We start from the raw sequence: 13,971 nt of genomic DNA on the forward strand, positions 1-13,971 counted from the left end.
CTCGCTCGCTCGCTCGCTCCGCTCGCTCGCTCGCTCGCTCGCTCGCATCGCTCGCTCGCTCGCTCGCTCGCTCGCTCGCTCGCTCGCTCGCTCGCTCGCTCGCTCGCTCGCTCGCTCGCTCGCTCGCTCGCTCGCTCGCTCGCTCGCTTCGCTCGCTCGCTCGCTCGCTCGCTCGCTCGCTGCTCGCGTCGCTCGCTCGCTCGCTCGCTCGCTACGCTCGCTCGCTCGCTCTGCTCGCTCGCTCGCTCGCTCGCTCGCTCGCTAGCTCGCTCGATCTCTCGCTCGCTCGCTCCTCGCTCGCTCGCTCGCTCGCTCTCTCGCGCGCTCGCTCGCTCGCTACGCTCGCTAGCTCGCTCGCTCGCTCGTCGCTCGCTCGCTCGCTCGCTCGCTCGCTAGCTCGCTCGCTCGCTCGCTCGCTCGCTCGCTCGCTCGCTCGCTGCGCTCTCGCTCGCTCGCTCGCTCGCTCGCTCGCTCGCTCGCTCGCTCGCTCGCTGTCCGCTCGCTCGGTCGGTCGCTCGCTCGCTGCCCCCCCCTCTCCCCATTTTTTCTCCTTGTTCCCTTCTCCTGGCCCGTCTCTCGTCCCCCTGCCCTGCCCCCCCCGCCTCCCCCCCCCCCCATTTACCCTCGACCTTTTTGCTTGCCAGTGCCCCCCTGCCTCCACCTACCTCTAGTTGCCCATTCTTCGACTCCTATTGTCCCCATCTCGCTTTCTTGCCGTGCCCATTCAAAAGGCCGCGACAACAAATTTATCATTTCCACAAGTAAGAAAGTCCTAAAAAGCAACATAATAGACAATGTCTGACGGTGCAGTTTTATTCAAACGTGTTTATCGATGTTGAAATACAAAACTTCTAAGAAAATATTGTTTTTATAACAAAAATAGCTTTCATTTTATTTAGTTTTTTGTCTCTCCTGTAAAATTTTCAAAAGTGTTGTTACACCCTTTTGCATTTCAGGTGGCGATATATAGCTGCAAGATTTCATTAAAAAAATATGCATTAATATAAATTTTATTTAAATTAAAGAAAACGTCTGTCTTCGCCAAAAATCAACATAAAGCTATCAACATAAAGCTAATTTTTAAAGTTTTTGAAAAGTAGACTTAACTAGCAATCCAATGATATATAAAACGTCTAACTAGTCTTCTTCACATGTAAAATTAAGTAGAAAACATTTAACATTTTGAGGTAAAATTGTGGCAGCAATAATTAAATATTACGTATACGTCACGTATCCATATTATGGCTGAAAAAGAATAAAAACAAAGGGAGCCAATTTTACTATGAGATGTTAGATATTTCTACCATTATTTTCAATTTAAAATTTAAACGTTACAAACATCAGCACAAACTCAACAACATATTGCTGTTGAATGTATAAGAAATTAGTGTAACTAATAAAATAATACTTAATGAGTTACTAGAGCGGCTGACTAATAGCTTTCAAAATACTTTTAATATTAACTAAAAATATGCAATTAACCTTTTTTTTGCAAATGTTTAACTCAAGGTTTTCGATATAGTGCAGAATTGCCTAAAACTTCATAAAGCTAATTCAGAGATTTGTATAAATAAGCCTTTGAATTCTCTAAATATTAACAGTTCTTGTAGCAAGTTCAATAAGATTAAATATAATTTATTGCGTTAGAAAAATGCGTTTCTTTAATATTACTGCTATTTTATTGGTGGGCGCTTGTGGCTTAGTTGCGGGCCATTACAGTTATCATGGTGATGCTGGCTATGCAGGTTACGGTGGTCATAGCAAGGAAGTTGGCTACGCGGTAGTTACTGAACATGGTCATGGTGGTGGTTATGGTGGTGGTCACGGTGGTGGGCATGATGGTGGTCATGATGGTGGTCATTATGCTGCTGGCGGACACGGTGATGGTCATTCTCACTCTATTAGCCACTATGGTGGTCATGATGATGGTCACTATGGTGGTCACTATGGTGGTCACGGTGATGATGGTCACGATTATCATGCTTATCCCAAATATGACTTCAGTTATGGCGTTAAGGATACAAAAACTGGTGACATCAAAAGTCATTCGGAATCACGAGATGGTGGTAATGTCAAGGGTAAGTTATTGGCATTATAATTAACTTAAAATAATACAATTCTTTTTATAAATTAAATTTACAGGCAGCTATAGCCTTAAGGAAGCTGATGGTACCACCCGTGTTGTAGAATATTCTGCCGATAAACACAAAGGTTTCAATGCTATTGTTCATACTTTGGGTCATGCTTCTGGTGGTCATGATGCTGGTCACTACTATGGTCACGATGATGATTATGGTCATGGTTACGGTCATGGATATGGACATGGTTATGGTCATGCTTCGAGTTATATTTTTGTCCAGAAACAGGAAGGAAAGAAACATTAGTGAAACACTAAACTCTATTTGAATTTATAATTGAAAAGTTTGTTATTTTAAATTTTTACGATAAATAAATGTCAATATAATATTATTTGTTTTTTTATAAGTGTTTCCTTTTTTTATTTATTAACTAAGAATTCCAGTGGATGCATAACACTGTACAACTTTAAGGCGAACATTTATGAATTTCTGAAAATTAGACTTAATTTCCTATCCGTTGATATGTAATACGTCTACCTTATCCTTTTCACAAGTAAAATTAAGGAGTAAATATTTAATATCTCATGGTAAAATTTTGACATCAAAAATTAAATATTACGTATACGTCACGTATCCAACACAAAAAACAAAGGAAGCCAATTTTACCATGAGATGTTAAATATTACTTCCTTAAATTTTCAAGTGATCAAAGAACAATGTAGACATTTTATATATCACTGGATTGTTACTGAAGTCTTCTTTTCAGAAATTCATACATTTCTTTGAAAATCAAAAATTCATGGAATATTTTTTTAAGAAATGTGGCAAAAATAGTTTCTTGTTGAATTGTTGCGAATATATGTATAAGTTCTATTTATGAATAATTTTTTAACGAAAATTTACTGTCAAATATACTTTTTCTTTGAGAATGTAAAACTAAAAAGAAATTGTGAAATTTCCTATCACAAATCCCCCAATTCCTAAAAAAATTTGGAAAAATTCCAAAAATTTAATTTCTTTAGTATTTTAGCTAAAATATCCATACCAGAGGCGGGGTTAGTTAAAGCCTTTACAGGATGATTAAGAACACATTGGGCCATCTAAAATGGTTTACTATAATTTGCTATAGACTATGCGATTTGAGAATTTTTGACCTAAATTCGAATTTTAGATAAAAACAAGTAAGAAAGTATAGTCGGGCGTGGCCGACCATATGATACCTTACACCAGTTATGAATATTAAATGTGATTTATTTTTCATAATAAAGCATTTATCTTCAATATTCCCTTGTTCCGATACATTTAAGCAATTTATGGATGAAAAACTAATTTTCTGAAAGAGGCTTTATATGGGGGCTAGGGGCAAATATGGACTAAGCCCGATAAAATTTTTTGAATATATTTATATTTACATAATATTTTATTGTGCTGAATTTCATCGCGATATTTGTGTTTATAAGTTAATTTGGGACATTCAAGTAATTTTCTGAAGGGGACTTTGTATGGGAGCTAGGGTCAAATGGGGCCCGATCTTTATGAAATTTGGCAGGGTTATCAAGACTTCTATAAAACTTAGTTGTGCCGTATTTTATCGATATATCTTTTCGGGGGGTTCTGTTCTATGAGGGCTAGGTGAAATAATGGACCGATTTTAACCATTTTCAATAGGCTTCGTCCTTGGGTCAAATAAAACGTGCGTGCCAAATTTCATTCAATTATCTTGAAAATTGCGACCTGTACCTTGCGCACAAGGTTTACATGGACAGCCAGCCAGACGGACAGACGGACGGACATAGCTTAATCGACTCAGAAAACGATTCTAAGCCGATTGGTATACTTTAAGGTGGGTCTAGGATGAATATTTTTGTATGTTACAAACATCAGCACAAATCCAATATACCCTCCCCACTAAAGTGGTGTAGGGTATAAAAATAAGCCTTTTTGGGATGGAACTGGTCCGCTTTGAATTACAAGTTTCGAAATATTTTTTCATTTAAAATATTTTGCGTAAAGTTAGCTTTTGAAAGAGCATAAAATCCCCCTACATTTTCTTAGAAATTTTGTCGGTAACTTACAAATATAAAAGTACTTTTTATCCCCAAAATAAAGCAAAAATTCATATTTTTGGAATTTTTTAAATTGAAATGCCCATAACTTTGGACTCAGTCATAACTATTAAACAATTCTTTTACTGTTTGATATATAAATTTGATGTTAATCGAATAAAAGAAAATGGAGAATTTCAGGAAATATTTCTGTTATTAAAAAAACTGGAGTGTGAGTGCGGTAAAAATTTGAACTTTAAATGCAAATATCTCGTAAACTTTAAAAAAAGATTGATTGCTACGAGTTTGAGGAGATTCTATATGTGTAATTTGTTTTGAGATCGAAAGACAATCGAAAAACAATTTAACATACCCGAGGTGTCCTACTTTGCGGACCTCTGACTACCTCACTGGTGGATCCTTGAGATCCAAATTTAAAACTTAAACTCAGAAACATGTCCTTTTTACGCATTTATCATTATAACACTGTGCAACATGACAAATTTTATGAATTAAAGGTGACTTCATGCTGTTATAACCAGTGATATCAGAGCTTATTTAAAAATATCCTTAAAAGGTTCAAGTATGAATGTATAGTCGGGCATGGTCACCATATGATACTCTTTACCAGTGAGTATGTTAAAAATTTGTTATTAGTGTTTATAAGTGAATTTTGACCTTGAAGTTATTTTCTGAAGGGGATATTGTATGGGGGCTAGGGTCAAATAAGGCCCGATCGTTACAAAAATCGGAATTGTCATTTAAAATTTCTATAAAACTAAATTTAAATCTAAATTTGCTGAGACACTGGAACATTTAACATAGTTATGAGCTCAAAAGCCCTATTCTGGGGGTACGGTTGTATGGGGGCTAATCGAAATAGTGAACCGATTTCAACCATTTTTGTCCCTAGGTTGAAAGAAGTGTATCTGCCAAATTTCATCAAATTAGCTTGAAAATTGCGACCTGTAGCATGCTCACAAGCTTTACATGGATACACAGACAGACAGATGGACGGACGGACGGACGGACGGACATAGCTTAATCGACTCAGAAAGTGATTCTGAGCCTATTGTTATACTTTAAGGTGGGTTTAGGACCATCCCCACTATAGTGGTGTAGGGTATAAATACTAAAATTGTTCATTCGTACGGAAAATTTTTACAAAATTTTCGATTTTTTTCCTTAACAAAAAAATGGCAAACTAACAGTTAATAAAAAGTGCAGTTTACACTTTAAACGCCAATATGGCAACACTGGTTATAATGTCTAAAATAAGGCGGAAAATTAAAATTTTCAAACTTAATTTAAGATATCTCGAAAAATAATTCGATATCAAAACAACTAAGAATGTATAGTCGGGTGTGACCGACTATATGATACCCTACACCAGTGAGTATGTTAAAAATGTGGATGATTTTTTTTTAATAATAGAGCATTTAATTTGTTTTTCACCTTTATTCAGAAATATTTTAACAATTTGCTGACAAAAAAAGTGATTTTCTGAAAGTTGGGCAAACAGACAGACAGACATACCGATGGACGGACATAAAAAGTGATTCTGAGCAGATTGTTGTTACAAAAATCAGCACAAACTCATAATACCATAGTTAGTGTTGTAGGGTATACAAATCTAGTTTCTTATACATATGGGACAGACGGATAATGTAAGTGATTCTGAACCGATTGATATACTTTAAGGTGGGTGTAGAACCAAATACTGTTAAGTGTTACAAACATCAGCATAAATGCATAATACCCTCCCCAATATAGTGGTATAGGGTATACAAATCTAGTTTCTTATAAATATGGGTAAATATATGACAAACAAATAGATGGACGGGCAGACGGACAGACTTACAGATGGGCAAAGAAAGTGATTGTGATTCGGTTGGTATACATTAAGGAGAGTGTCGAACTAATACTGTTGGATGTTACAAACATCAGCACAAACGCATACGCTTTAATATCCTTTTTTTACTTCAAAAATCTCTTAAACAATTTGGCATCATGTTAATCGAATAAGCTCGGTGTGGTAGGAAATTTTCTAAACATTTGTGACTTTTGAACTTTTGTGGTATTTGCATATAAGAAATTAGTGCAAATAATAAATTGATATTTAATTACTTACTATAACTGCTGACTAACTAATTTCGAACTATTTTTTATATAACATACATATAAAATAGCAATTAACTATTTTAGTTTAAGCAAATATTTCATATTTTCAACTCAAGGTTTTTAAAAAGGTTTTTAATTTTTTTAATCTAAATAGAAACCTAAATCAAGTTATTAGTATAAATAAGTCGTTGTATTGTTAAAATATCAACAGTTCTTATAGCAAGTTCCAAAACAACAAATCCTATCATAATCCTATTAAAAATGCGTTTCCTTCATATTTCGGGCATTTTATTGGTGGGTGCTTGTGGCTTAGTTGCCGGCTATTATACCCATCATGGTGATGCTGGTCATGGTGGTTATGGTGGTCAAAGCAAGGAAGTTGGCTACGCGGTAGTTACTGATCATGGTCATGCTGGTGGTCATGGTGGCGGTCATGATGGTGGCCACGGTGGTCATGATGGTGGACATGCTGATGTTCATTATGCTGCTGGTTATTATGGCGGACACGATGTTGCTGATTCTCACTCTATTAGCCACTATGGTGGTCATAGTGATGGTCACTATGGTGGTCATGGTGATGATAGTCATGATTACTACGCTTATCCCAAATATGACTTCAGTTATGGCGTTAAGGATACCAAAACTGGTGACATCAAAAGTCATTCGGAATCTCGGGATGGTGGTAATGTCAAGGGTAAGTTATTAGCATTATAATTAACTTAAAATAATACAATTCTTTTAATAAATTAAATCTACAGGCAGCTATAGCCTTAAGGAAGCTGATGGTACTACCCGCGTTGTAGAATATTCTGCCGATAAACACAAAGGTTTCAATGCTGTTGTTCATACTTTGGGTCATGCTAATGGTGGTCATGATGCTGGTCACTACTATGGTCACGATGATCATTATGGTCATGGTTATGGTCATGGTTATGGTCATGCTTCGAGTTATATTTATGTCCAGAAACAGGAGGGCAAGAAACATTAATGAAAAATCTTAAGGGAATTTAAACTGAAATGATTGTTGTTGTTGTGTTTGATGGTTGTTATTTGTTAATAACTATTATTGTTTTATGCGTGTGTTACGATTAATAATAAATTTAAGTTAAATAAAGTTAATTGTCGGTTTTTATAAATCTCTGTTATAAATCTATAAAACTATTGAAAAGACTTGAAAAGAAGTTTATCTCCGGTATGTTAGTGATTAGTGGTAGAACGGAGGTACTGACAGATTTACATACATATATATATGCCAAAAAATCGAGATTATGAAACCGATGTCTTCCGTACCAATGTTAGTAGTTTAGACAAATTTGTTCAACAAGATCGGACAAGAACTCTCTGAGTTACACTGGGTCAAATTTAGAGACTTTTGTCAAACTCACTTTTCTGCTTAATCAGAAAATGGACTTAGAATGGACCTGGGAGCAATATATCAACAAAATTCCCGATTTTTTTTCTTTCAGACCAAGACCGATCGAAATATTCTATTCAAAACTAAAATCTGTGCTAAATCCGAAAATGTCTTCAGAATTGAGCTAGGTCCAATATTTAATCCAAAGTTTTGAACAAAAATTTTAGAACAATTTTCCCACGAAATTTTATATTACATATGATTTCTTCCAAATTCAGCGGTTCCTGTCTAGACTACTAAATATAAAAATTAGTCATGACAATAACCATCATATTTTGACAAGATTTAGGAGAATTGTGTGACAAAATGGAATTTTTGGGTAAAATTGTTTCAGATTTTTTTAAGCCTCAAGACACCGATAAAATATCACAAATTGCTTAAAATAAAAGTTTTTCGAGAATTTTGATGAAAGTAAAATCGGTCTGAAATTTTGATGAAATATTGCTCTCAGGTCCACTATGAGTTCATTTTCGGATTCAGCTTAAGTACTAATCCTGAATGTCAAATTTCTGTAGATCTAGGCCTCAAGACCCCGATATAACATCACAAATTGCTTAAAATAAACAATTTTCAGGAATTTTAATGAAACAATGGACCTAGGTTGCTAAACCCGAAAATGGACCTGGCACCAAAATTTCATTAAAATTTCCGTTTTAAGCAATTTCTGCTATTATCTAGGGATCTTGAGGTCGCGGGTGGCTCAAATTTTGTATTCCGAGAATAAGCCCTATCCTGAATCCGAAAATGAATTCAGAATTGTTATAGGTCCATTATGTTATCCAAATTTCTGAAAGAAAATTCAGAACAATTTTCCCACGAAATTTCATTTAACATATAATTTCTTCTCAATTTACCGGTTCTTGTCTTAGTGTATAGGAAATATGGGAAAATTAAGTGAAAAAATAGAATTTCATGGGAAATAGGTTCAAAATTTTCGTTCAGAAATTTAAATGAAAAATTGGACCTAGCACAATTCTGAAACCATTTTCGGATTCAGTATAGGTTTTAATCTAAAATGCCAAATTCCAGCAGTTTTCGCCCTCAAAATCTCGAAATAATAGAACAATTGGTTCAAGATAAAAAAAAATTCGGTCTATTCTGGGTCCATTGTTCAGAAATTTTATTGAAATAATAGAATTAGTACAATTCTGAAACCATTTTCGAAATAAGTATAGGATTTAATCTAAAATGTCAAATCCCAGCAGTTCTAGTAGTCAAAATCCCGAAATAATAGACCGAATGGTTCAAAATAATAAAAATCGCTTTATTCTGGATCCATTTTCGGAAACAGCATGGGCATTTACTAGAAAATTGAGTTTCCAATTACATTCGGCCAGTAGTTTCTGAGATTAAAGCAAGCCCAAAAATAAATGAAAAATTTTGATCTAGTATTTGCTCTAGGTCCAACATTCATCAAAATTTACGATTTTTTATCAGTTCTCGTAGTCAAAATCCCGAAATAATAGACCGAATGGTTCAAAATAAAAAAAATCGGTTTATTCTGGATCCATTTTCGGAAACAGCATGGGCATTTACTAGAAAATTGAGTTTCCAATTACATTCGGCCAGTAGTTTCTGAGATTAAAGCAAGCCCAAAAATAAATGAAAAATTTTGATCTAGTATTGGTCCAACATTCATCAAAATTTACGATTTTTTTAATTTTTTTCAAAACTCGATAAATCCTGGTAAATTCAAACGCTGATTTTGAAAATGGACTCAGAATGGACCTGAAACCAATATTTGATCAAAATTCCCGAAATTTCAATAACTTCCAATAAATAAAAACTAAAATACATACATTTTAAAGCTTTATTAAAGTACTTCAGTTCTAATGTTTCTTCTCTTCCTCTTGTTTCTTAACAATAACATAACTTGTAGCTTTACCATGACCATGATCATAACCATGACCACCATGACCTTCATTATGGGCTGCTTGATGAGCATGACCTAAGGTATGAACGATAGCCTTAAAGCCTTTGTGTTTATCAGCAGAATATTCTACATGACGTGTAGTGCCATCAGCTTCTTTTAAGGTGTAACTACTTATAAATATGCAATAGAAATAAAGTATGTTTTGGAAAAACTTTTTTGCATTAATTTACCTTTAACATTGCCACCATCTCTAGTTTCAGTGTGACTTTTAATATCGCCAGTTTTAGGATCTTTGACACCATAACTAAATTCATATTTAGGATAAGCATGATGATCATGATCGTCATCATGTCCGCCATAGTGGCCATCATCATCATGATCTTTGTAGGCAGCAGCTTTGTCACCTCCCTCATGGCCCCAAGTATGAACAGAGGCATGACCACCACTTTCACCGCCATGACCATGATAATCAGTTTTATGTTCAGTTACTACAGAATAATGAACTGCCACAGCTCCTACTCCACCATGTCCATGATCGTGTCCTAGATCATGTCCTTGTTGATAGTGACCTGCTGCGTTTAAAGCAAAAATTGCTATAGCTGCAACAAACGATGTAAACATGTTCATTTTTTAATTGATTTAATGCAAGTATAATTGTTTTGAACAATGAAAACTTCAACTGTGATCTAATGAGGATCAGTATAGTAATATTTATAGTTGAAAAAATTTCGTTCAAGTAAAAAATCTCTTAATGTTTTGCTAATTACTAGCTGTTTAAGTGAAAGTATTTAAAAATATTGAACTTGAACTTGACTAAAAAGAGGTCATTTATATTTTTTGGCTGTTAAAGATTGTGTGAACTACATTTGCTGGTAATTAGTAGTTAAATCTATTTTAAATTTAAAATTTAGCTGCGAATGCAAAATGAAGATCAATACAAAAATGTTAAACACAACTTACATTTCGAAGTTAAATACGAAGTTATTAATTTTAGATAATTCAGTACTTGATCAAGTTTTCATATAAATAATGCTTCATAATCCAATAGGCATCACAGTTCGACTTTCAATTGTTTAAAACAATTATCCTGACTTTAATACAAAATTCACTAAAATGTATTTTCTGACATATCTAGCCCTATTAGCAGCCATTTTTGGTTTATCAGCTGCTGGTTATATTCCTCTTGATCATAATAACGATCATGGTCATGATGATGGCCATTATTCTGTATTAACTGAACATGATCACAGTGGTGGTAGTAAATATAATGGTGGTCATGCCATTGTGCGTACCTGGAGTCAGGATCATGGTCATGCCGGAGGCGATTATGCTGAACATGATGGTGGTTATAGCGGTGGAGACTATGCTGAACATGATGGCGGTCACTATGTAGGAGGACACCACGATGGACATGATGCTGGCCATGATCATCATCATGCTTATCCCAAATATGAATTTAGCTATGGCGTCAAAGACGCCAAAACCGGTGATATCAAAAGTCAAACTGAGTCCAGAGATGGTGACAATGTTAAAGGTATGTTATTTGAAAATCAGTTTTAAGAAAAATCGTTATCAAATTCCTGATAACTAATTCCAGGCAGCTATACTCTCAAGGAAGCCGATGGTACCACTCGTCATGTAGAATATTCCGCTGATAAACACAAAGGTTTTAATGCGGTTGTTCACACCTTGGGTCATGCTAATGCTGGACATGCTGGAGAATATGGTCATGATGGTCACAGTCATAATTATGGTCATGCTGATGTCCATGGCAAGGCTAGCAGTTATATAATTGTTAAGAAACAAGAGGAAACGAAACATTGAAAAATAGATGTTAATTGTTAAATTCAATAAAATGGCGGAATTTTAAATATTGTTTTATTTAGAATTTTCCAGGGTACATTTCATAATTTGTTCTCAAACTTCCCCCCAGGACAAGTTTCTTTGATGAAAGACATCTTGGTGTATTGCAATCCCGGGGTAAAGGGGTGCTACCAGTACCTCTAGTCTGCCGGGACAATAAACTGGTGATGTCTGAATGTATTCTCGGTCTTTCCTTGGAATGATTTGACCAGAGCATTATCTGGTACTACGGGTGGCCAGTTGCCCGCAGAACTTGTCCTGGTTTGCAGTTGGTTGAAGCTTATTCGGGATCCACATAGTAGTTGTGGTTTAAACCAGAATTGACGGGAAGTGGTTGCTTGGTTAAATATTTGATACATGGTGAAATATAAGTTTTCTAGGTGAGGTGCAAACCACAGGGCAAGGCTGTGCATTTATAAAATTTTGGAATTGAGCTGATAAAGCAAAGATTGGGTATATGATGGAGTGAGATGTACCATTCTGATACTTGTATCTGATGGAAGGAGTTACTCGTGAAATGTTGGTGAAATTGGCGACGATTTTCCTTCATGGTTAAGTGTGTTGGAAACTTGCTCAACTTATCACAGTAGGTCCTTGTGGCCATTCAAATAATTCTGGCCAATTAAATATAGATTTGTGTTTTCTAACTAATTACGTCACCTAGGTGCTGTTGGCGAATCAAGAGAAGTCATCTCAGTAGTGTGGTTGGTCGACTTTAAGAGGTCCAGGAATACACTGGGGTGAGTCTTTGATAACTTTATAACGTTTCCACAAAATCAGTTCCTAAGCTGACTGGTTCATGATTATTCCCTTAGAATCACAAACATTTCCCAAAAATCGAGTTTCGGAAAACTCCAAGGTTAGATTCAGATTCGTAAGTTAAAACTGCACTCGGAAACCGCTATAGTCCATTGTGATTACATTCATCATTAACTATATTGACATAATTGAAGAGGTATGGAACAAGGCTGAGGGCCAAGGAATTCAGATCTCGAGATAATGGATAATATGATAGCAAGAATCCGAATTCACCCCCCAATACTACCCAGTTTTCTAGCAATTTTTTGCCTGAACTCAGAACAATGGACAATGACTACATCTTTCCAGTTCAAAAAGTATCTTGGTAGCTTTTGCATCAAGATATATTTCGAGATAATATCTCGAAATATATCATATTTTATACATTGTATCTGCCCTTTAGGTTAATGCTGGAAGATTGATACAACCGTTCCCATAACGATATGATACCGTATCACTTTCGTCGCTTTTCGAACAGCTGGATATATGAAGGACCATTAAGGTCATGGATGTTAGTCATAAAATCGGCGGTACCAGTGTCAGTATCCATCTTCAATTCATCAATATATACAGCAACCTCCTCAAACTAGGGTTCTATAAATCGACTTTCGAATAATCGAACAATCGACTTTTTGTCGAAGAAAGTCGAAAAGTCGAAGTCAACTATTTTGTTCCAATAAGTCGATAACTCGACTATCGTCTATGAAGAAAGTCGAAAAGTTGACTTTGTAAAATAAACGTCGTACAAGGTCGACTTTGTAAATAAAAGTCGTAGAAAGTCGAAAAAGTCGTAGAAAGTCGAAAAGTCGGAAAAGTTGAAAAAAAGTCGAAAAATCGAAAACAGTAGAAAAAGTAAAAAATAGTCGAAAAATTTTAAAAAAGTGGAAAAAAAAGGTCAAAAAACTCTAAAATAGTCAGAAAAACTCGAAAAAAAGTTGAAAGAAGTCGAAAATAGTCAAAAAGTCGAAAAAAAAATGGAAAAGTCAAAAGTCGGAAAAAGTCGACAAGAGTCGAAAAATCGGAAAAAGTCAAAAAGTCGACTATTTATAAAATACTAAAAGTCGAAAAGTCGACTTTTAATTAAATGAAAAAAGTAGAAAAGTCGAAAAATCGAAAAATCGAAAAATCCACTTTTCATAAGATGCAAAAAGTCGACTTAACTAAACTAAATGCAAAAAGTCGACTTTCGTTTCAACTATAGACAGTTTATCGGCTCTAAGACGATCATCACTTTTCAAAAACTCTGCTCTAGGTGTTAGCTCGAAGTCTAAAACCAGAAACATATCAACCGAAATTCCACTGATAAAGTAGACCTACTTTGAACACAATATATTTATATGTTCAAAAACTCTGTCGTAGGTGTCATACCAACTGAAGTTCCACTAATCAAATATACCTACTTTGAGCACAATTTAGTAGAGATTATCTGGAAAAAAGTTGACTCATAGAATCAATCTTCTAGCTACTAGTGCTCTATAGAAGAAAGATATACTATGATACGATATAAGTATAGTATCGCTTGTGGTTTACTGCCCCTGTAATGCAGAATGCTTTGTGGCATATATTTCTATATTTGCTCGTTCTCAAGACCTTCTATCAAACAACGAATACTTAGCCCCAATTAGAAAACCTAAAAAGTTATCGCCTTTTAAAAAAAACAGCTCAGTTCCAGCTTGATTTATCCCCAGCCCATTAATCTTTTGCCATTTGGAGAGTTCCTCCAGAGCCGTTTGGAATATATGTAATTTTTAATAATACAGAATATATTTTTTTATAAAA

The 13,971-nt window shown here is 35.4% G+C and overlaps 4 protein-coding genes across 4 annotated transcripts; 3 read left to right on the forward strand and 1 right to left on the reverse strand.

Moving 5' to 3' along the window:
* Positions 1-1,602: 1,602 nt before the first annotated feature.
* On the forward strand, positions 1,603-2,420 carry LOC119614915 (adult-specific cuticular protein ACP-22-like). The gene is made up of 2 exons (XM_037971008.1): positions 1,603-2,078; positions 2,143-2,420. Exons 1-2 carry the CDS (start codon positions 1,652-1,654, stop codon positions 2,382-2,384), a joined length of 669 nt encoding a protein of 222 aa, XP_037826936.1. The 5' UTR covers positions 1,603-1,651; the 3' UTR covers positions 2,385-2,420.
* Positions 2,421-6,456: 4,036 nt separating this feature from the next.
* On the forward strand, positions 6,457-7,232 carry LOC119614912 (adult-specific cuticular protein ACP-22-like). Its single transcript, XM_037971005.1, has 2 exons — positions 6,457-6,938; positions 7,003-7,232. The coding sequence occupies exons 1-2, from the start codon at positions 6,506-6,508 to the stop codon at positions 7,230-7,232; spliced, it is 663 nt and encodes a 220-aa protein (XP_037826933.1). The 5' UTR covers positions 6,457-6,505.
* A 2,255-nt stretch (positions 7,233-9,487) lies between these two features.
* Positions 9,488-10,152, reverse strand: LOC119614917 (probable zinc transporter protein DDB_G0282067). Its single transcript, XM_037971010.1, has 2 exons — positions 9,752-10,152; positions 9,488-9,701 (listed from the first exon to the last, which is right to left on the reverse strand). Exons 1-2 carry the CDS (start codon positions 10,150-10,152, stop codon positions 9,488-9,490), a joined length of 615 nt encoding a protein of 204 aa, XP_037826938.1.
* Positions 10,153-10,590: 438 nt separating this feature from the next.
* On the forward strand, positions 10,591-11,402 carry LOC119614913 (adult-specific cuticular protein ACP-22-like). The gene is made up of 2 exons (XM_037971006.1): positions 10,591-11,065; positions 11,129-11,402. The coding sequence occupies exons 1-2, from the start codon at positions 10,645-10,647 to the stop codon at positions 11,353-11,355; spliced, it is 648 nt and encodes a 215-aa protein (XP_037826934.1). The 5' UTR covers positions 10,591-10,644; the 3' UTR covers positions 11,356-11,402.
* The last annotated feature ends 2,569 nt before the right edge of the window (positions 11,403-13,971 follow it).

Source organism: Lucilia sericata, unplaced genomic scaffold, assembly GCF_015586225.1.
Source record: "Lucilia sericata isolate MDLA Ls3-8-SP2 unplaced genomic scaffold, ASM1558622v1 Contig003651F_arrow, whole genome shotgun sequence".
In the NCBI taxonomy this organism is placed as follows: domain Eukaryota; kingdom Metazoa; phylum Arthropoda; class Insecta; order Diptera; family Calliphoridae; genus Lucilia; species Lucilia sericata.